The sequence below is a fragment of the Rhincodon typus genome, chromosome 1 (genome assembly GCF_021869965.1).
Source record: "Rhincodon typus isolate 14 chromosome 1, sRhiTyp1.1, whole genome shotgun sequence".
NCBI classification, from domain to species: Eukaryota; Metazoa; Chordata; class Chondrichthyes; order Orectolobiformes; family Rhincodontidae; genus Rhincodon; species Rhincodon typus.
The window spans coordinates 126,519,729-126,540,931 of record NC_063332.1 but is presented as its reverse complement, the minus strand read 5'-3'; the positions used below and the strand labels follow the sequence as shown (position 1 = coordinate 126,540,931).

The 21,203-nt window shown below is 40.9% G+C and overlaps 1 protein-coding gene across 1 annotated transcript in view; it reads left to right on the top strand.

Annotated features, from left to right (window-relative positions):
• slc2a9l2 (solute carrier family 2 member 9, like 2) overlaps positions 1-21,203 on the top strand; it is a 399,659-nt gene that overhangs the window by 8,387 nt on the left and 370,069 nt on the right. Inside the window, exon 3 of the mRNA XM_048606361.1 lies at positions 207-305. Within this exon, the coding sequence (XP_048462318.1) occupies positions 207-305 (99 nt within the window). The remainder of the gene's footprint in view (positions 1-206; positions 306-21,203) is intronic.

The window sequence follows — 21,203 nt, the reverse complement described above, 5'->3', positions numbered from 1 at the left end:
TTTGTAGATAATATTGAAACATAGATTCCAGATAAGTACTGTTTATCAGAGTATGATGTGTAAGTATGTATTTATATTTAGTGAATAGAAATTTAATAACAACTAATGCATAAATATAATAACTTTAAAATCTATTTGGAAACTTAAAACAATTAGAGGCTGTTAAAACACGGAAGATGTTTTAACAGGATATTTTCTCTCCCCAGAGATTGACATGCCATCTTGTGGTTGCTTCATTGGTTGGAGCTCTTGGCTCATCGTTTTTGTACGGTTATAACCTGTCAGTAGTAAATGCACCAACAGTGGTAAGTGCAACAAAAACATAGAAACTGGCCAAGAATCACTTTATTGTACCTTCTTCTTGTGTATTCCCATCTTCCTTCACACTATCACAACTAACAGTTTTCAGTCAACCAAATCCAAGGTCTGGAATTCTCTCCATTAAAACCTCACCTCTTGAACTCTCTCCCAACCTAAGTACCATACTTGCAGCTGCTTTTCTGATCAACCTTTTAATTACATCTGTACCCCCTCATTTTCTTTGGTTCACTGATTATTTCTCTTCTGTTACTTAGTGAATCCCCTGGGGATATTTAGAGTATCCTTTAATGGAAGTTGTTTTCCGTTTTAATACTCAGTACAAATGTAAAACTAACATCTGATATTGGAATGTAGGCAAATGATTTTTTTTAATATTTAGACTAATATAATGGTAATATATCAGTGAGATTACTGTTTTTGCAGATTTTATAGCATAGTATTTGCTTATATTGTAGAAGATTTAAAATTAATTTGGTGCAATGATTGTACTTTGAGAATCTTTGGCGCAATGTACTGGTTGTGTGATATGGTTGTCAGTTCAGAATGTTAACCAGAAATAAATATTCTCCGTGCATAAATAAATGAACACAGCATTATACTGGATACATTTAACAGCAAATAATTGTAGTCTTATGAATATAAAGAATATTGTTACTCTAAGTGGTAGTATAGAATCATTGGATGTTATAACACAGATTATGGCTGTTTTGACCCATTGTGACAGTGTCATCTTTTTTAAAGAGTAATTTGGCTAATTTCACTTTCCTGGTCTTTCCCTGTAACCTTGCAAATTTCTTCATTCAAAAATTACCCTTTTGAATGTTGCTATCAAATCTGTAACTACCTTTATATCAGGCACCGCATTCCAAATTCTACAAATGTGCACTTTAAGAAGCTTTTCCTCAAAAGTTTTCATGCAGCAAGTGATTAAGGTATGGAATGCAATGCCTGAGAGTGTGGTGAAGGCAACCAAAAGTTTCAAAAGGTGATGAGAATGTTAGCTGAAAAGGATGAATAGTTAGGGTTATAGGGACAATGTAGGGGAATTCCACTAAGTGCATTGCTCCTGACGAGCTGAATGGTTTCCTTCTGTACTGAAACAATTCTTTTGCTTATGTCATGCCTATTTCTTTTGCTGCTTTCCTTTTAAATTGAGCCCTCTATTTATTGACCCTTCAGCCCTTAGAAACTCTCTATTTTTATTCACTCTGTCTAAACACTTCATTATTTTATACACCTTGTTACTTCACCACTTAGTGCTGTAAGGAAAATAACTCCAGCTTCTCCAGTCTGTCCACATAGTATTCCCTTATCTCCAGAACCATTTGAGTAATACTTTGCTGCATGTTATCCAAAACTTTCATGTACTTCATAAAGCATGGCACCCATTGTTACTCCCACTGTTAGACTATTTGTCCTGTAAATTATAATATGTCACCTTACTGTTATTTTGTTGCAGCATTAGAAATGTGATATTATGGTTGTATTAGTGGGGGTGTTTATATAAGTTGGATGTTTGAATTGGAGAATCTGAAAGTTATGGTTGCTGAAAAGTTGTACATGTACAGTGAAGTAAGTCAAAATCCTGAGTTAGTATCTTTGACTGAAGAAAACTGAGAAAGTTACATTAATACTTGCCAAGAGATGTTCCAATTAATGTATGTCAACCTCTGGTGTTCAGATTTCATTTGCACTGTATTAAACCAATGCGTATTGAACATCAAGCTTTCAGTACTATTGCTGAGATGTTGTTAGGGCCCCAAACCTTTGCAATATCTACCACCTTTAACCATTTCTTGATAACATATGGAGTGAATCAAATTGGCTGAAGGCTGGCATTTGTGATGCTGGCAACTTTAGGAGAAGGCCACAATGGATCATCCAATTGACACTTCTGGCTAAAGATGGATGCAAATGGTTTTCCTTTGTTTTTGTACCTAATGTGCTATCAATATTTGGGGGCCCTCCTCATCCTCCCGTTCGTTGTTTAACTGTCTACCATCATTCATGACTGGATGTGTCAGGGCTGTAGAATTTCGATCTGACCTGTGGGTTGTGGAATTGCTTCGCTCAGTCTATCTGTCCAAATATAGTTGTGGTCTGACAAATACATGATTCCTGTCTAGCAACAACGTGGCTGACTCTTCCTTTCTCAAAGAGGCATGGATCACAAATAGCATCTTGCAAGTGAAACCCATCTTCATTCCCACAACAAATATGACTCATTACTACATGGGCCTATAACTGAAGAGCAATGAACGTGCTAAACAACACCGATGATGGAGCATTGTGCTCACAGCAGCTCCAGTACTGTGTTGGAGCGTTGTTTTTGAGATTAAGTCATGAGTTGTGGGTGTCGCTGGTTAGGCCAGCAGTTAGAATCTAACCCTAACTGCCCATGAGAAGGTGGTAGTGAGCACGTAAAAGAATGCATCACGATCTCTTGGGCTTCATGCAGGAATGAGATGGGAAATCAGGGTGTGGAGGAGCATGGGAGGCAATGGATCACATTTGTTTGGCTCCTGGATCTGAGGCTTATGCCTCAGATTAAAATTCCTTCTTCTCATCTGCTGAGAAGTGGTCTGGGTTTAAATTAGGACCATATTTTCTAATAATTCAGTTCCAGATTCTTTCAACGTCTGCTTTGTATTTTTACCTTAACAAACTTATAAAACTTCATAAATCCATGGTTCACAATTTTTAAAAAGTACCTCAGAATTAACCTGGTTAAAGATCCCTTTATAATGAAAGACATCATTAAAAGATGATTGTATTATTCAGCTCTGGCCCACATGCTAAGCAATTTGGACAATCTTATTAGCCTTTAATATTAAAAAAAATTAGAAATGGAAACTGCTATAAAAATGTATTGATTGTATCCTTATGTGGAAACTAACATTGAATAATATGCTCAATATTATTTCTTTTTATTGGGGAAGTGTTCTAAAGACAGAAAGCTTCCGCTTTATTAAATTTAGCGGAATATCAGTTGTTCAAACAAAATCCAATTAAGAAATATTGAATCTAATAAGGCTGATGAAAAGAAGACAGCAGGATTAGACAAGAGTACATCTGGATATTTGTACATTTAAAAAAATATATCAGGTCAGTTTGATCAGCCATGACCTGATCTGCCCTCACTAACTGCTATAGGTGCAGTGATGGACACTTGGTCTTCAGCAAGATTTGTATCTAATAAGGCAGAAGGTTTATATTAGTTTCTGTAACCTAAGAACTCTGCAGGGAACAGAGTACTGCAAGAATTAGTAGACATTTATAACAGGTCTAGACATCTACATATATAATACAAGCATTGCCATGTCTGGGCTAGTACTGCGCAATTCACTGGGCTGGTACTGAACAAACTACAGCAAACTTCCCTCAACATGTCACACTGCAAGTGGCTCCAGTAAGATGAAGCTTGAGACTTTTATATCAGCAAGTCAGTTGCTACGATATGGTGCTGATTCTCGAGCATGTCTCTTTTGTGGTATACTGCGTGCTAGCTGTGAGACATTACGCAACAAGAACTATAAGGAGATTATTACGGTTTACAACTGACTTTTGTGACTGTATGGAATCAGGATGATTAATGCAAGTCACAACATTCACGGCCACTTTTGGGGTATGGCATGCGATTATGGTCTCCCTCCTATAGGAAGGACGTTGTGAAACTAGAAAGGGTTCAGAAAAGATTTATGAGGATGTTGCCAGGATTGGAGAGTTTGAGCTATAGGGAGAGGCTAAATAGGCTGGGTTTTTTTTTCCCTGGAACATCGGAGGGTGGGGGCAGCAGGGGTGTGGGATGACCTTATAGAGGTTTATAAAATCATGAGGGGCACAGATAGGGTGAATAGCCAAGGTCTTTACCCTGGCGTGGGGTAATCCAAAACTAGGGGGGATAGGTTGAAGGTGAGAGGGGAAAGATAGAAAAGGGTCCTCAGGAGCAACTTTTTCTCACAGAGGGTGGTGCATGTATGGAATGATTGGCCAGATGGAGTGGTGGAGGCTGGTACAATTACAACATTTAAAAGGCATCGGGATGGGTATATGAATAGGAAGGGTTTAGAGGCATATGGACCAAATGCTGGCAAATAGGACTAGATTTATTTAGGATATCCGGTCGGCATGGACAATTTGACCAAAGCGTCTGTTTCTGTGCTGTATATCTCTATGACTCTATAACACACTCAATGAATTCTGATAATGTCAAAGGATTTGCCACGAAAATTTTAAAGGGCTCCAGAATAAGATCAGTTGCACCACAGGTTTTGGCACATGGAGAGTAAATCTGACGTGGGTCTACTCCTGATGAGTTCTGGCAGGGCTCACCCTAATTGCCAGGTTACAGCGGGTGAATCATGGGCATTCTGTGTGAGTCCTGGAGGCATGTAAGCTGGGCAGGTTGTGATGTCAGCCAATGTATTTAGTCTGATTTGATAGCTTTTTGAATCTTGTCATTTCTGTTGATGCTGTCACATAAACATACACACAACTCAACAAATGGCTCCTGGAGCATTATATGGATCATTTTGTGCAGGAGTTTTTAATTTTATCTCACTTAGTTTTAGACCATTTTCTTCCAGATATGTATTGGAAAGAAAAACAGAAGTTGCTGGAAAAGCTCAGCAGGTCTGGCAGCATCTGTGAAGAAAAAAAAGAGTTAACGTTTCGGGTTCAGCGACCCTCCTCAGAACTGATGGTAGCTGGGAAAATGTCAGTTGATGTGCAGAAAATAGGGAGGGGGATGGGGTAGGGAGTAACGATAGGATAGATCCCAAAGAGAGAGAAGAGTAGTGGGATAGACAAAGGAGCTGATAATGATCTGGCTAGGGGGGGTGAAAAGCTGTTAATGGGGACTGTTAGTGACCGACAATAGGCAGTGTGTAATGGCAGGCTATGCGATAACAAGGCCTGGTGTGTTGGGTAGGGGGCTAGGACATGGGAAAGTTTAGGCCCTAAAATTATTGAACTCGATATTGAGTCTGGAAATGTTCAGACATGAAATTACCCAATCTGTTGTTCCTTGTGGATGTGACAGGCACACCATTTAACACAGCTTCCTGTCTCTGTATCGAAAACAACTAGATTAATTTTAGAGATAGTAGGAACTGCAGATGCTGGAGAATCCGAGACAACAAGGTGCAGGGCTGGATGAACACAGCAGGCCAAGCAGCATCATAGGAGCAGAGAGGCTGACGTTTCGGGCCTAGACCCTTCATCAGAAAAGATTAATTTTAGAATTGTGTTTTTTTTTCACCTTGTGTTATTTACTTTTGAATCAGCAGGTGAGATGCTTTTTGTCTCCTCACATGCTGCGGTAGAGTTAGAGGCAGCACTGGATTGTTGGAGTTGTGGTATGAGATTCTGTAATTGAAATAACAGTCCAGGGGGTTTTCAAAGGGCTGGGGCACTTTTGAAAAGCCCCTGGGTGCACGGTTGGTCTCGAACCTGGGTGTTATATTTGTTGTTGTTTTAAGCTGTGGTAACAGAGGGAGATGGTGCAGAGGAGCAAGGAATTGCTTCTTACACAGTGGGGGAAGGCTCTCAGCATGATGACACAGCTCCTACTTAGACCTCAGCCAGGAGCAGTGTCTGCCAGTGGCTACACTTCACCAAAGAGGGTGGTGTCTGAGCTGTGTCGCTGTCACCCCAGAGCAGTGAGACGATCTGCTGCCAGTTGCTGTCAAGGTGACTGTCAACCCCAATTTCTCCTCCAGTACATCCAAAGCAGGTAAGTGCCTAACTCCTCCATGCAGCTTAACAGTGACCATCGGTTCTCTGACAGCTTCTGCCAATGCACAAGGCAGTGCAGTTTGCACGGCCATCAGCCTTTTCCTTTACATTACCCCATTGAGGTCTTCATTTCAGTCCATTCCTCAGCAGCAGAACTTGTCGGTGAACTTAAAATGGCCCAGCCCCTACATGCCTCACCTTCTAGCCCACCCCCACCCAGTGAGTGATCTGTGAGCTATTAAGCCTGTTTGTCTGGCATCAGTGTACTTGTACCCGGTAACTCACCACATCCAGATTCCACCCTCCGAAGTATGTGTAGTGCCAATGTGTGAGCTGGCGATTGCAAGAGACAAATCAAGTGACAGTGCTTGTGATTCTGTTCTCTTAGAAGCATAAAATCAGACCGGGCAGAAGAGGACTTTCAGCCCATTGAGTCTGTACCACCAAAATTATACTACGACCTACACGAGTCCCACTTGCCTGCCCTAGGCCCATAACCTTGAATGTTATGACATTTCAAGTGCTCATCATGTATCTTTTCAAAGGTTGTGAGGTTTCCCACCCAACTATTGTCCCATTCAAAGCATTCCAGACTCCCACAATCCTGTGGATGAAAATGTTTTTCTCCAAGGCTCCTGTAAACCTCCTGCCTTTCACTTTAAAATAATGACCCCTTGTTATTGACCCTTTGACTAATGGAAACAGCTGCCTTTCTTTTCACCCTGTCCATGCCCCTCATAATCTTGCACTCATCAGGTGTTCCCCCTCAAGTTTCTCTGCTCTAAAGAAAACAACCTGAGCCTATCCAGCGTTGCTTCATACATGAAATGCTCCATCCCAGGTAATATCCTGGTGAATCTCCTTTGCACCCACTCCTGTGCAATCACATCCATCCTATAGTGTAGTGGTAACCACATTAGCTGTCCTCTGGCTCTTCCCTGTGCCCAAAGATGACTTGAAAATTTGGGTCTGGATCCCTGTAATTTCTGTCTCTAACTGCAGCCTGGGATACAACTCACCTGGAACAGGGCATTTATCCAATTTTTTGAAATCTGCCTAAACTTCCAACATCTTTTCGCTTCTTATTTCAATCTGCTCAAAAACCTCACAGTCTATCTCCTTGAATTCTGTACTTGCATCCTCCTTCTCCTTTGTAGAGACATATGTGGAGTACTCATATAACACTCTACCAAAGTCCTCCAGCTTCATGTGCTGATTGGTCGCTAACAGGCTTGACTCTTTCCCTGGTTATTCTCTTCCTCTTCATGTACTTGTAGAATACGTTGGGACTCTCCCTAATCTTGCCTACTAGTTTTATTTCATGCACCCTCTTTGGTCTCCCAATTGCTTTCTTGCATTCTCCCCAGATTTTCTACACTCCTCTGAACTTTCATGATTCCTGAAGGACCCATGGCTAGGCAGCAGATTTTAAATCAGGTATCGAAAAGTATAAAGGCACAAGGGGAGGGTTGTGGGAGGAGTGGAAAGAAAGAGGTGCATGGTCACACAATCTGCAGCTTGTATGCCAAAGCAGACGGTAGGGCAGGGGTGAAATGGGTCTGGAGAAGGTACATTGTGTGTGTGTGTCCGTGTGTGTGTGTGTGTGTGTGTGTACCTGCCACAGCCTGATGTAGGTGGAATCTCCAAGATGTGACTACGAGATTTGCAACAATATAAACAAGTGGGGTGAGGTAGAGCATCTGAATGTTATGCCTGTGTCCTGTCTACTGGAGATTGTTGGGTGAGTCATGCATTAACGACGCTGTGCCCTTGGGATTGAATTAGTAGGATATAGCATTTGAAGATGAATGCACTGACTGGGACCACTGGTGCAAGCCTCTCAAACATCTTTCTATACTGTATCCAGTACTTGGGAGTCAGAGTTCTGATACTGATCTCCATAGCTGTCTGTCCCCCAATCTACGATGATAAATTATCTCCTTGCCCTTCTCTGTCTCCTGCACTAAGACTCCTGTGCTGCACTGGGGAACCTAGAAGCCATTTCTCTGATCCACTACTCAATTTTTTCCTGCTTCTAATCTAACTGCTAGCTGGTTGAATGAACTGTTGCAGGTTGCAGACACATCCCCCTATAAGAGGCATTATCTGGCCTTATGTACGGGCAAGCTTTAACTAGATAAGACCATAGGACATAGGAGCAAAAATTAGGCCATTCGGCCCATCGAGTCTGCTCCGCCATTCAATCATGGCCCATTCAATCAAACCCCATTCTCGCACTTTCTCCCCGTAACCCTTGATCCCCTTGATAATCAAGAACCTATCTATCTCAGTCTTAAATGTACTCAATGAGCTGGCCTCCACAGCCTTCTGTAGCAGTGAATTCCATAGATTCACCACTCTCTGGCTAAAGAAGTTTCTCCTTATCTCCGTTCTAAAAGGTCTTCCCTTTACTCTTACGCTGTGCCCTCGGGTCTTAGTCTCTCCTACCAATGGAAGCATCTTCCCAACATCCACTCTGTCCAGGCCATTCAGTATTATGTAAGTTTAAAACTTTCTAAACTCATCCTTCTAAACTCCAATGAGTACAGTCCCAGAGTCCTTAAGCGTTCCTCATATGTTAAGCTTTCCATTCCTGGCACCATTCTCGTGAACCTCCTCTGAACCCGCTCCAGGGCCAGTACATCCTTTCTGAGATATGGGGCCCAAAACTGCGCACAATACTCCAAATGTGGCCTGACCAGAGCCCTATAAAGCCTCAGTAGTACATCCTTGTTTTTATATTCAAGTCCTCTCAAAATAAATGCCAACATTGCATTTGCCTTCCTGACTACTGACTCAACCTGCAAGTTTACCTTCAGAGAATCCTGGACTTGAACTTCCAAGTCTCTTTGCACTTCAGACTTCTGAATTTCCTCCCCATTTAGAAAATAGTCCATGCTTTTATTCTTCTTACCATAGTGCATGACCTCATACTTTCCCACATTGTACACTATCTGCCACTTCTTTGCCCACTCTCCTAACCTGTCCAAATCCTTCTGCAGCCTCCCTACCTCCTCAATACTACCTGTACCTCCACCTATCTTTGTATCATCTGCAAACTTAGCCAGAATGCCCACAGTTCCTTCATCTAGATCATTTATGTATAAACTGAAAAGTTGTGTTCCCAACACTGACCCTTGTGGAACACCATTTGTCACTGGCTGCCATCCTGAGAAAGATCCTTTTATCCCCACGCTTTGCTTTCTGCCAGACAGTCAATCTTCTATCCATGCTAGCATCTTGCCTCTAACACCATGGGCCCTTATCTTACTCAGCAGCCTCCTGTGTGGAACCTTATCAAAGGCCTTTTTGAAGTCCAGGTAGATAACATCCATTGGCTCTCCTTGGTCTACCCTGCTCGTTACTTCCTTCAAAGAATTCTAGCAAATTTGTCAGGCATGATCTCCCCTTGATGAAGCCGTGCTGACTTTGCCCTATTTTACCATACACTTCCAAATATTCAGAAATCTCATCCTTCATAATGGACTCCAAAATCTTACCCACGACCCAGGTTAGGCTAATTGGCCTGTAATTTTCAGTCTTTTGCCTTACTCCCTTTTTAAATAGGAGTGTCACGTTGGCGATTTTCCAGTCCTCTGGGACCCTCCCTGACTCTAGCCATTCCTGAAAGATCACCACTAATGCTTCCACTATCTCTTCAGCTGTCTCCTTTAGAACTCTGAGGTGTAGCCCATCTGGTCCAGGTGATTTATCCACCTTCAGGCCAATCTTTTATTAGCACCTTTTCTTTGGTGATGGCTGCTATACTCAGTTCTGCCCCCGACTCTCTTGAACTTTTGGGAGATTACTCGTGTCTTCCACTGTAAAGACTGACGTGAGGTAATTATTCAGTTCCTCAGCCATTTCCTTGTTCCCCACTACGATCTCTCCACTGTCAATTTCCAGTGGTCCAATGTCCACTTTTGCCTCTCTTTTGCCCTTTATATAGCTAAAGAAACTCTTACAGTCTTCATTTATATTACTGGCTAGCTTACCCTCATATTTAATCTTCTCCCTGCTTATTTCTTGTTTTGTTGCCCTGTTTTGGTCTTTGTAAGCTTCCCAGTCCTCTGGTTTCCCACTGCCCTTTGCCACATTATATGCTTTCTCTTTTGCTTTTATGCTATCCCTGACTTCTTTAGTCAGCCATGGTTGCCTCATCCTCCCTGTACCATGCTTCCTTTTCCTAGGGATGAATTTTTGCTGCGTCTCCTGAATTACTCCCAAATACTAGCCTTGTATGAATTTACACCTGCTGCTGAATGTGCATCAGTGCATTTCACACTAGTATCCATTCCACCAACATGGAAGTGAGCAGGCAGCATGTTGCATGTCATTTGCATCACTTTGGGAATGGGGTAATAGGCCTTACGAGCTTTTTGAGCTCAACAGTTTACGGTTGTTATTTCAAATTGAATTATAAAATGTTTCTCAACCTCTAATCTCTCTCAATTTTTGTTTTCAAAATTATATATAGGGTTACTTTCGTAAAAGAAAGTATTTTAAGGAATTAAAAATAGAACTAAAAATTACAGAGCCAGAAGTCCGTGGTGATCTTCTTATAGAAGAATTCTGCCTTATAGTTTGTATATTTGAATAATATTGAGGTGATTTTATGGTTGTAAAATGTAGCTATAAGAGAATAAAGAGTCATTTGTAAAAGATATAACACAATATGGTATTGTGGCATTGTGAGTAATGTCCCTGTCAGAAGCTCCAGGTACTATCTCTGCTGGGCAAAGGGAGCCACAAGGTCTATTGCAACCTAGATCTCACATGGAAGCAGAAAAACTTGACAGAAGAGATGTTGCAGCTTTTGAAGACATGCTTTGAATCCCGTATTAATGTGATTTATGAGCAGTATTAGTTAAACATTAGAACTCAAGGGGATAAGAAAGCTGTTAATCAGTATGTGACCAAAGTGATACATCCAGCAGAATCCTGAGAGTTTGATCAACTGAAAGATGATCTCATCTGTGATGGGATTGCCTTAGGCATAAGGGATCCTGCCATGAGATCCCATTTACTAAGAGAGGAGAAACATTTTCTCAGGAAAACTATTGACATTTCCAGAAACTGAGGTTGTCAATCATCAGCTAGAGAATACTGAGAGACATTCCAGGCTAAATGAGTACAACATATTGGAAAAAAGTAATAAATGTTTGCAGAAAAGCCAGCAGAAAGATCAAGGCTAGAGAACAAGATTTAAATCTAATAGAGGGCACCACATAAAAGAAGGGAAAACATGCCTAGCATGGGGAAAGCAATGTTATAATCACAAGAAGTTAAACACTTTGCAAGTGAATGCATAGTTAGAAGGAAGCAAAAAAAGCTTACAAAAAGGAAAGATACGACTCAATAATTTTGATGAGTCACTCTGCACCAAATTTATCTAACCTTTGTGTATGGGGCTGGAGGGCACATTTAAATTTCTTTCCCCTTCAGGGTGCCAGTGAGCAAATTTTATAAAGATAACATTTGCCTCAACATTAAATACAAATTTCAGTAAACTAAATTCGAAATCAATAAATTGACTATTTAAATGAATTTTTGACAAAAAATGATTCTTACAAAGTGCTAGCTCTAGGGCCAATGAAAAAATATTTTTCTTTTTGTCTTTTCATTTAGGGAATAGAGAAAAAAATCAAGGCCCAAGTCCTGATCACTAGAGAGGGAGACCGTGCTGTGTTAAGGAGTTGGGTTTAACTAACGCTGACTTTGGTTCACCCCTGATTTGGCACATTTTGAGCTGGCCTTTGTGAAATTTTCACAAACTTGGAGTCAGAATCAAGTTGCCTTTCAACTTTGGGTTTCCTCCTCTCAAAGCCTACTTTGTGGATAGGTTTTTGTGAGGGGAGGAGGTGGATATGAAAGGGAAGGATGGCCATGTGTCTGGTACAGTCTCACTCACCCTCAACCACACATTCACCCACTCACTCTCACTCACCTGCTTATTCAATCCCACCACTCACATAACAAGGCATGTAACAAACAATGATGAGCATCAATTAGAAACTTGCTGCTGTCCAGTAAGAATCTTATGACGATGCTTGAGGAAATTATAAAACATGAATGAGATGATCTCAAGGTCAAGGTAGGCCTCACTGAACATCTCACCCTATTATACCATATATCCCACCATTGCCCATGTCACTCAGGCCCTTAGAGCATTCTGCCCTAAGTGTGAAGCTGTGTGTCTTTTATCTGTTTTAATCATGTTCGTGTGGATTTGGGGGTGTTCAATATTGTTTAAGCTGTATAGTAGTGAACTTTACTTTCTCAGTTTGGTCATCTCATCGAGATTTTAGACAGTTGTAGATTTTGTGACAACTTCTTGTATCGTGGGGTATGATTATTGGCGCATACTTCCCAGTTAATTTGTGACACACTGAAAAGATACTAAATAATACTCACTCTGAAGTCACACTCACACTTCTGAAGAAGGGTCCAGACCCAAAACATCAGCTTTCCAGCTCCTCTGATGCTGCCTGGCCTGCTGTGTTCATCCAGCTCCACACCTTGTTATCTCAGACTCCAGCATCAGCAGTTCCTACTGTTTCTAAATAATACTCACTATTCTGTTGTGCATAACTTGAAAAGTCATGTTTCTTATAGGCAATGAGAAATAGTTAACAAAATATCAAGAGAGCAAATATCAGAATTTGACAGAAAAGATTTGAAACACCAATGGTATTTGACATTTGAGCTGTCTGACAGTTCAGATATTTCATGATTCACTGTGATGTAAACATATGTGCTATGTCACTTTGTTTGTAAGAACGGAATTTCACCTTTTTCTAAAGCTTGACCATGATTGGTGGAGGGTGCATAAGGGAAATAAGAAGGTGAGAGCTGACATTGAGTCCACGCTGGGCTGTTGCATCTACCCAGGATTGACTCATCATCACTCAACAACTGCCCCTTAACCTCCTGCTCACATATGTACACACACTTACTCATGTACGTTCAGACTCACACAAAGCTTCATTTTCACCTTTGCACACATTCACATTTTCACACTTATTCACTCACTCATGCACCAGCTCAGTCACCTTCATTCTCTTATGCTCACTCAGTACTCTCTCTCACAATCACCACATCTTTTGCTGCACTCTGTCAATCTGAAAGTTACCCCTTTACACAGAGGGAAGGGTAATTCTAACTTGACCCCAGAAGGAGAGATGATTATGCTCCATTTAATGTTCTCTTTCTATCTAGGTCTCTGATCTCACTCACCAGCTTCATTCCACTATCTCCTTGCTCTTTTTATATATGAGACTCCATAACCAGACCCTATGCTTATGAGCAGCCCTAGCTGTCTAGAGTCAGCAGTCCTAAAGTAAGTGCCATTCCTAGAATTGTTGCCTACGGTTCAGCCAGGACATCAAGGCTGGTGACTGAATCCTTGTAATACACCTTTCTTTGTCAGAGACAAATAATGTAATTTTTAAATTTTAAGAGCATTATCCCTATTGAATTCATAATAATGAACCAGCAAAAAAATGAACTAATTCACCTTGGAGAGTGCTTGGCGCTCTAATGCATATTTGATGCCAGCAGACACCCTTTCACTGGTTCTGCTCAGGCCCCCTCTCGCCCTGCTCCCTGACTGGACTGGGAGACACTGTATATCAACAAACACTGGCTGCTGAATGGATGGAATATGGCACAGGTTAGGGTTAGGCAGCAGAGTTATGGATAAACACAATTACTATGATCTCAGCACCTTCTAATGAGGGATGCAGAGTGTAGTGGTCTATAGGTGTCTGCTGTAAGATTCCTCCACCACCCTGTCCTTATAGGCCCACATAGAATCAAACTGAATTGTATTGAATTAGCTTTATTGTCACATGTACTCAAATGATTACAGTGAAAAGTTTGTAAGCTGTCACTCATGCCACTATCTTAAGTATAAAGGTACCTAGGTACTGCTTCTTCAATTACAAGATTAGTTACAGTGTAACAATGTCACTAACACATGGCACAATCTTAGGCACAGAATATCTAAGTACCTTAGTTACAGAATGGAGAAATAAAGAAAAAAAAGTTACACTACAGCTATACACATTATAATCGTAAGTCAGAAAAACAAGAAGCAAAGTTAAAAAGACAAACATCACAGTCTCTCTCCAAGGGCTGTCTGCAGCAAACCAGCGCAGTGGACCTCCACATGGTCTAACCACTGGCTGCCACCATGCTCTGCACTGGGCTGCTACCCCCCACATGGTGCTTGCAGCTTCCTGTTCTTTGCTTTTATCCTCCCTGTTCTTTGTTTCTGACCCACTATCCTTTGATGAAGGTTCTTAAAGAGTGATGAAGCCTCCTGGAACTATCCAATGGCTTTCAGTATTTATGTTCTTCTTCTGGGACACTCCTTTAATAGACTCCATGCTTTACTTTTAGAGTGCCTTACCAATCCTAACAGCCAGTCAGCTTTTTAAATTGCCCCAAATCTCACTTAACTATGATAACTATAGTTTATTTTGGGTGTTTTGGTGTTGTGGCTTATGGAATGTAAAGAGGTGAATAGGTAAATCTACAATGAAGTTGTTCTTTGGCTGCTTCATTACATAATAACTGTACTGTATCCAAACTCCCCAAGCCCACCCTGAATGAATTTGTGTTTTTTTCTAAATTGGTTAAAATTGGTGAAAAATAATTCTCATTGAATGTAGTGTGCTAAATCAAATTAATCCTCTAGATGGCGCAGCAGATTAATACAATCTCCTTTTCACTTGGCATTGAGACCATGAAACATGCTCTTTCTTTTGGCTGTAAAGTTTCTTTTTACCATAAATTTAAAGGCTGAATCCAGTTTCCGATATCCATAGATATATAATATAGAGCCAGCATAATGGATACTAAATCTCACCTGGATAGGTTCTGAAGAACGACTGGTGGGTGTACTTCAGTACGAATTGGACTGATTTTAATTGCTTGGGTTGATTAATTTTTAACTTATTCATTTTGTGGGATGTGGGTGTCGCTGGCTGGCCAGCATTTATTGCCCATCCCTAGTTGCCCTTGAGAAGGTGGTGGTGAGCTGCCTTCTTGAACCGCTGCAGTCCACCTGCTGTGGGTTGACCCACGATGATACTAGGGAGGGAATTCCAGGATTTTGACCCAGTGACAGTGAAGGAATGGCAATATATTTCCAAGTCAGTGTGATGGGTGGCTTGGAGGGGAACTTGAATGTGGTGGTGTTCTCATATATCTGCTGCCATTGTCCTTCTAGATGGAAGTGGTTGTGGGTTTGGAAGATGCTGTCTGAGGATCTTTGGTGAATTTCTACAGTGCATCTTGTAGATAGTACACACTGCTGCTACTGTGCATCGTGGTGGAGGGAGTGAATGCTTGTGGATGTAGTTCCAATCAAGCGGGCTGCTTTGACCTGGATGGCGTCAAGCTTCTTGAGTGTTGTTGGGGCTGCACTCATCCAGGCAAGTGGGGACTATTCCATCACGCTCCTGACTTGTGCCTTTCAGGAGTTAGTTTTCCTAGCCTCTGACCTGCTCTTGTAGCCATTATGTTTATGTGGTGAGTTCAGTTGAGTTTCTGGTCAATGATAACTCCCAGGATGTTAATAGTGAGAGATTCAGTGATAGTAGCACCATTGAATGTCAAGGGGCAGTGGTTAGATTGTCTCTTATTGGTAATAGTCATAGACTAGCATTTGTGTGGCGCAAATATCACTTGCCACTTGTCAACCCAAGCCTGAATATTGACCAGATCTTGTTGCATTTGAACATGGACTGCTTCAGTATCTGAGGAGTCGCGAATGGTGCTGAACATTGTGCAATCATTGGCGAACATCCCCACTTCTGACCTTATGAGGGAGGGAAGGTCATTGATGAAGCAGTTGAAGATGTTTGGGCTGAGGGCACTATCCTGAGGAACTCCTGCAGAGATGTCCTGGAGCAGACTTCATTGGCGTCCAACAACCACAACCATTTTCCTATGTGTCAGGTATGTCTCCAACCACTGGAGAGTTTGCCCCCGATACCCATTGATTCCAGTTCTGCTCAGGCTCCTTGATGCCACACTTGGTCGAATGTGGCCTTGACGTCAAGGGCTGTCAATCTCACCTCCCCTCTGGAGGAGCTGTTACACTTAATTTGAATCTGGGAAAATTTAACGCTGACATCCAGTATCACTTCATTCTGACCTGTTGCACATTGTCGATAATAGCCCTTTTTTTACACTCTACTCAAAATCCTTTTCCATTTTCTTTCTTTTACTACCTCAGATGAGTGACAAATGGGCTGTTGATTCACTAACATTTGCATTATCCCAGTAGCCAGCGTAAATATATACCCTGAAGTATCACACAAATGTCTATTCTTCAGAACAAACATCTCACTCACTGTGAACAGAAATACTTACCAAAATATGTTTAAATAGCAGAAAAATTGTTCACTCAGTGATTGGGAATATTGTAATCTGTGATTTAATACGATGATTATGATTAAAACAGATTTTCATCTGAACAATATGAATTAGCTGGAGGTTCTACAATCTCAAAGATATTAAACTTCAATTGGTAATACCATTTTCATTCCTACATTTTGAGAGAAGATGGTGGTATGTCATCATGTCACTGGTAACCTAGACACCCACATTAATTCTCTAGAGCTGTGTGTTCAAACCCTACCATGGTAGCTGGTGGAATTTAAAGTTTCAGTTAACAATATCCAGAATTGGAAAGCTAATTTTGGTAGTGATGACTATGAAACTATCACCATTTGTTGTTTAAAAAAGCTCTTCAGGTTCATTGTTTCCTTTTTTAGGGAAGGAAATTTGCCATTCTATTGTGATTCTAGATCCACATCAATGTGGATGAGTCTTACCTGCCCTCTGACATTGTTTGGCAAGCCAGTTTATTCAAGTATGATTACTGTTGGACAACAAATACTGGACTTGCCAGCAATGCTCAGATCCCATTAAAAAATTAAGGAAATTAAATCTTAATAAAATATTCTTGCATCTTTGCCAGGTCAGCCACATTTGGGAACACAAGAGATGTGGAGGCTCTGTTGCACGTCAAATAATTGAGTCCTCACAGCTTTGAGTGTTTCCTTTTTACTTATCAGCAGCCTTTTGATCCTGGGCCAGCTACTATAATGTCTTTTACTTTTCCAATTAGTACCCCCTGTGTTGCTTTGCTTAAGCACTTGCATAAAGAAATTGTTCAACAGATGTCAACGTAAATAGGCAGTTATTGATTACTAGAAATCAAAGGTATTTTTCACATAAGATAGGTTGAAGAGCATGAGAAAACAGTAAAAAGACAGAGATTGTGAAAATCTAAAACATAATCAGGAAGTGCTAGCAAAACTCAGCAGATCTAGTAGCATCTGTGAAGTGAATAACTCTGTTTTTGTCTCCACAGATGCTGCCAGACCTGCTGAGTTTCTCCAGCATTTTCTGTTTTTTTGTGTAAGAAAACTATAATCTGGCCTTACCCATCTTTCCAAATCCAAGTCTAATTTGGTCTTATCATGGGCTCCACGCAATCCACTTCATCTCCATGAGTCTACCATGAGTAAAGTGTCAAGAAAGTCTAGTGCTGTATAAAATTTATGTATTTTCACTCCTGACTGAGCCCGTTAAAGGTGTTCAGTGACTTTAACTGAATCTACTCTTCATATGCACTGTTCTGTGGGAATATTATTTTCTTTTTTTTGTGGTTCTGATTGAAGCTAATTTTGAATAAGAATTGCTAGTTCTATGCCTAAGGCCAAATAACTTGCTTACATCTACATTATCTCTGCATCTAAACAGTTAAAGGAACGTGGGATAAGAGTGAATTCATTGTTTACCAAATTGAATGCCAGATGACTCGAGAGTGTAAGATCATATCTGTCCAGTCAGAGATAGATATTTTCAGATAGATTGTAATACTGTTGGTGTAGAAGAAAGATGGCAGGCAAGTAGTTAAAATTCACTGGGTAACTTAGACACCAGTGTCCCCTCACAATCCCACCATTTCCAGTTTTAAGCTGCATTTTCAGATGAATGGGGATGTTATCCACACAAAGTTGATGGGATTGAATTTTAACTAATTATTCTGATCAAGGTCTGATGACACCTTTGGTCCTGACTGAAATTTTAACTCATTTGTATTTTTTATCTCATTGTATTTTCCCATTAAGTGGAAATCCATCAGAAGAAGATCATTACAGAAGAAGCTATTCAAAGATAGATTCTTCCTTTCTTTTGCAGCTCTTCAGTAATGTCTGCAATGAAGAAATAACATTCCTATTGTTGTCGCAAATGACAATCAGTCACTGCTGTTGATTTGTTGCACATTCTCGGAGTCTGACCTAATCCTTTTGTATTAGGTATGATGTTATCTGAATGTTTTTCTTTCCAGGTCTGTGCCCATGAAGCTTGATGAGCTGCCTTTTCCTCTGCCTTTGTCCAATGTGACAAAATAGGATTTTTCATCTTAGTCTGAGGTTAAGCCAGCCTGTTTGCAACCTGGATGTCATATTTGCCCTTGGGCTGAGCTTCCAACCTCAGAATTGTGCCATCTCTAAGACTGCCTTTTTCCAACTCCATAACAATACACGTGGTACATCTGTCTCTGCTGAAAAACCATTGAAACCCTCATCAGTACCTCCTTATCTCTAGACTGGAAGATTCCATTGCTGTCCTGGCTGATCTCCCACATCCTCTGTAAATTTAAGATAATTCAAAACTCTGCTACTCAGGTCTTAAGTCGCGGCAAATCCCACTGTTGGCTTTCACTGGCTGCTGGTCAAGCGTTGTAGAATTCTCGTCCTTGTTTACAAATCTGTCCATGGTTTTATCCCTCCCTATCTCTATAATTTTCTCAATCATATTCTAAATCTAATCTGTTGTGCATTCCTTATCAAAATTGCTCTACCGTTGGTGGTTGTGCTTTTAATTGCTTCGGTCTCAAGCTCTGGAATTTCTTTCCTATTTCTTTCTGCCTCTTTACCTCACTCTCCCCCTTTTTAAATAAAAACTGATGCTTTGACCAGGTCTTTGGCCATCTGACGTAATAATCCACTACGTGGCTGAGTTTCATAATTTTATTTTGTATTGCTCCTGTAAAGTGACTTGCATTAAAGACACTTTGCAAATATAAAATGTTGTTGTTGGTCAGTGTATAAGTTGCATAAAATGGAACTTAGTAGAAATATCTTTTCTACTTGTATTTCTTAAATCTTAATCTTTAACAAAGAGGGAGAAATTGTAATTCTTAGCACTTACCTTTTAGATTCCAAGTGACATCATGGTTCTCAAAAATGGCATCCGAAATGTATATTTCATCATCGTGAAAGATTCAGCATATTTGCATTAATGCCAGCAAACGTGCAGAGCAGACAGATTATGCTGTTAATCAGTATTCAAAGCTGATTTGATGCCATCTCTGCTATTTTCGAAAGCTTTTCTTCAGCCTATATCTTATAAATGTCTTGCACAACAGAATACAATGTTAAATAGCTCCCCTATGAACAAGTTATTATTTCATCGCCATTGTTTCTTTTGCCCTCTGGTTTTCAATCCTTTGACCAATGGGAGGTCTTAATGCGGAACTGGACATGTCCATTGAGGTCGAACCAGTATTTGAATACTTATAGATTCATTGATGAGGTATTCCCTCCAGCTGTAACAATTGTGCAAGTTCTTGAAGCTTTCCAATGGCTTTCCAAAGTTTTGCACATCGATTGAGAGTGGTCTGGTTGGTGCTGAAGTCCTTCTTTAAAAAGCTTGGGTTGAAAGGAGTTGCTTCTAGCCTTAATTGAAATTAACTGTGGATTTAAAGATGGGAGAATGAGGAGAGGCCATACAAGGCAAGGCAACAGAGCTCGAAGAGGGCAGAGGAGGAGAAAAGCTTTGAGCAGCAGGCCATATCCATTGGGTGCCTTTAGGACAGTGAAAGGATGCAGGGTAGGCCATTTAGGATGAGATGAGGAGATACTTCATTCACCTTAGACAGTGGTGAACCTGTGGAATTCTCCAGCACAGAAAGCGGTTGAAGTCAAAACTTTGAAAGAGTATAGTGAGAAAGTGGGAGCAGGTTATTGAGTTGGATGATCACCTGTGATTGGTGGAATAGGCTCAAAAGGCTGAATGGCCTGCTCCTGCTCCTGTTTTCTAGGTTTACAGGGCCGATTTTCCTCATTTCCATTTCACTGAGGACTGAGGTTTGAGATACATTCACTTCATTAAAGAGGCTGCCATTGAAAATCTACCACCACCCTGCAATCCCAAAGCAGGTTAAGGACAGCATTGCTTGTGGCTGAATTGGTGATTTGGCTTTGAACACTTTTACTTCTTTCTTTGTCGAGGTCTGTGCTGCTGCTGGAGGTCTAAGCAAAACCATTCAGTTTGGTGATAAGGCTAATCACTGAAACTCTCCATATACAAAATGATAGTAGAATCTCATTCCTACTTGACAGAGATGGGTATTGATTGCAGGCTTCCCCATGAGGACAGGGTCCCAATGGCTGCATGCGGGTTAATGTGAACTTGGCCATGATCATGAACCATTAGAAATTTTACTCTTCAGTGGGCAGCTGGTGTGTGATGTATTGATTGACTATGACTCAGTTTACTGGGTCGCAAAACACTCACATCCATGGCATGTCTTTCCAGACATGGTAGGCCTCAAATGAGAGTCACACTGTCTCAAGAAATACACCAATGGTGTTAAAAGCCATATTTCTGCTAGCTGGATTACTCTGCAGGAGTCCTGTTGTTCTCACTAAGCTGGTTTTATGATTAGTGTACAATCTGGTCATTGTAAGAGAACTACCCGTATCACCACTTAGCAAGTGAGATGGATAAAAATGGGACAGAAAGTGGAGGAACAGAAAGCAGAAGGAAGCTGCAATGTAAACAGCCCCTTTACTCCCATGGAATCTATCTGTGAAACAGGGAATGACTATCAGTAACCTCAAATACACTCCCTCATTTACCAATACCCCACTGCTCAAGTTTCCTCAATTACTGATGGTCATGTCATCCTCTTTCCAACAGTACAAACACGAACATCACGGGAAAATCATAAAACCAGCTTAGTGCAAACAACAGGACTCCTGCAGAGTAGTCCAACTAGCAGAAACTGGGCAATGCCAAGACACAGGGGACTCAGGCACGCAGAGAATGTACAA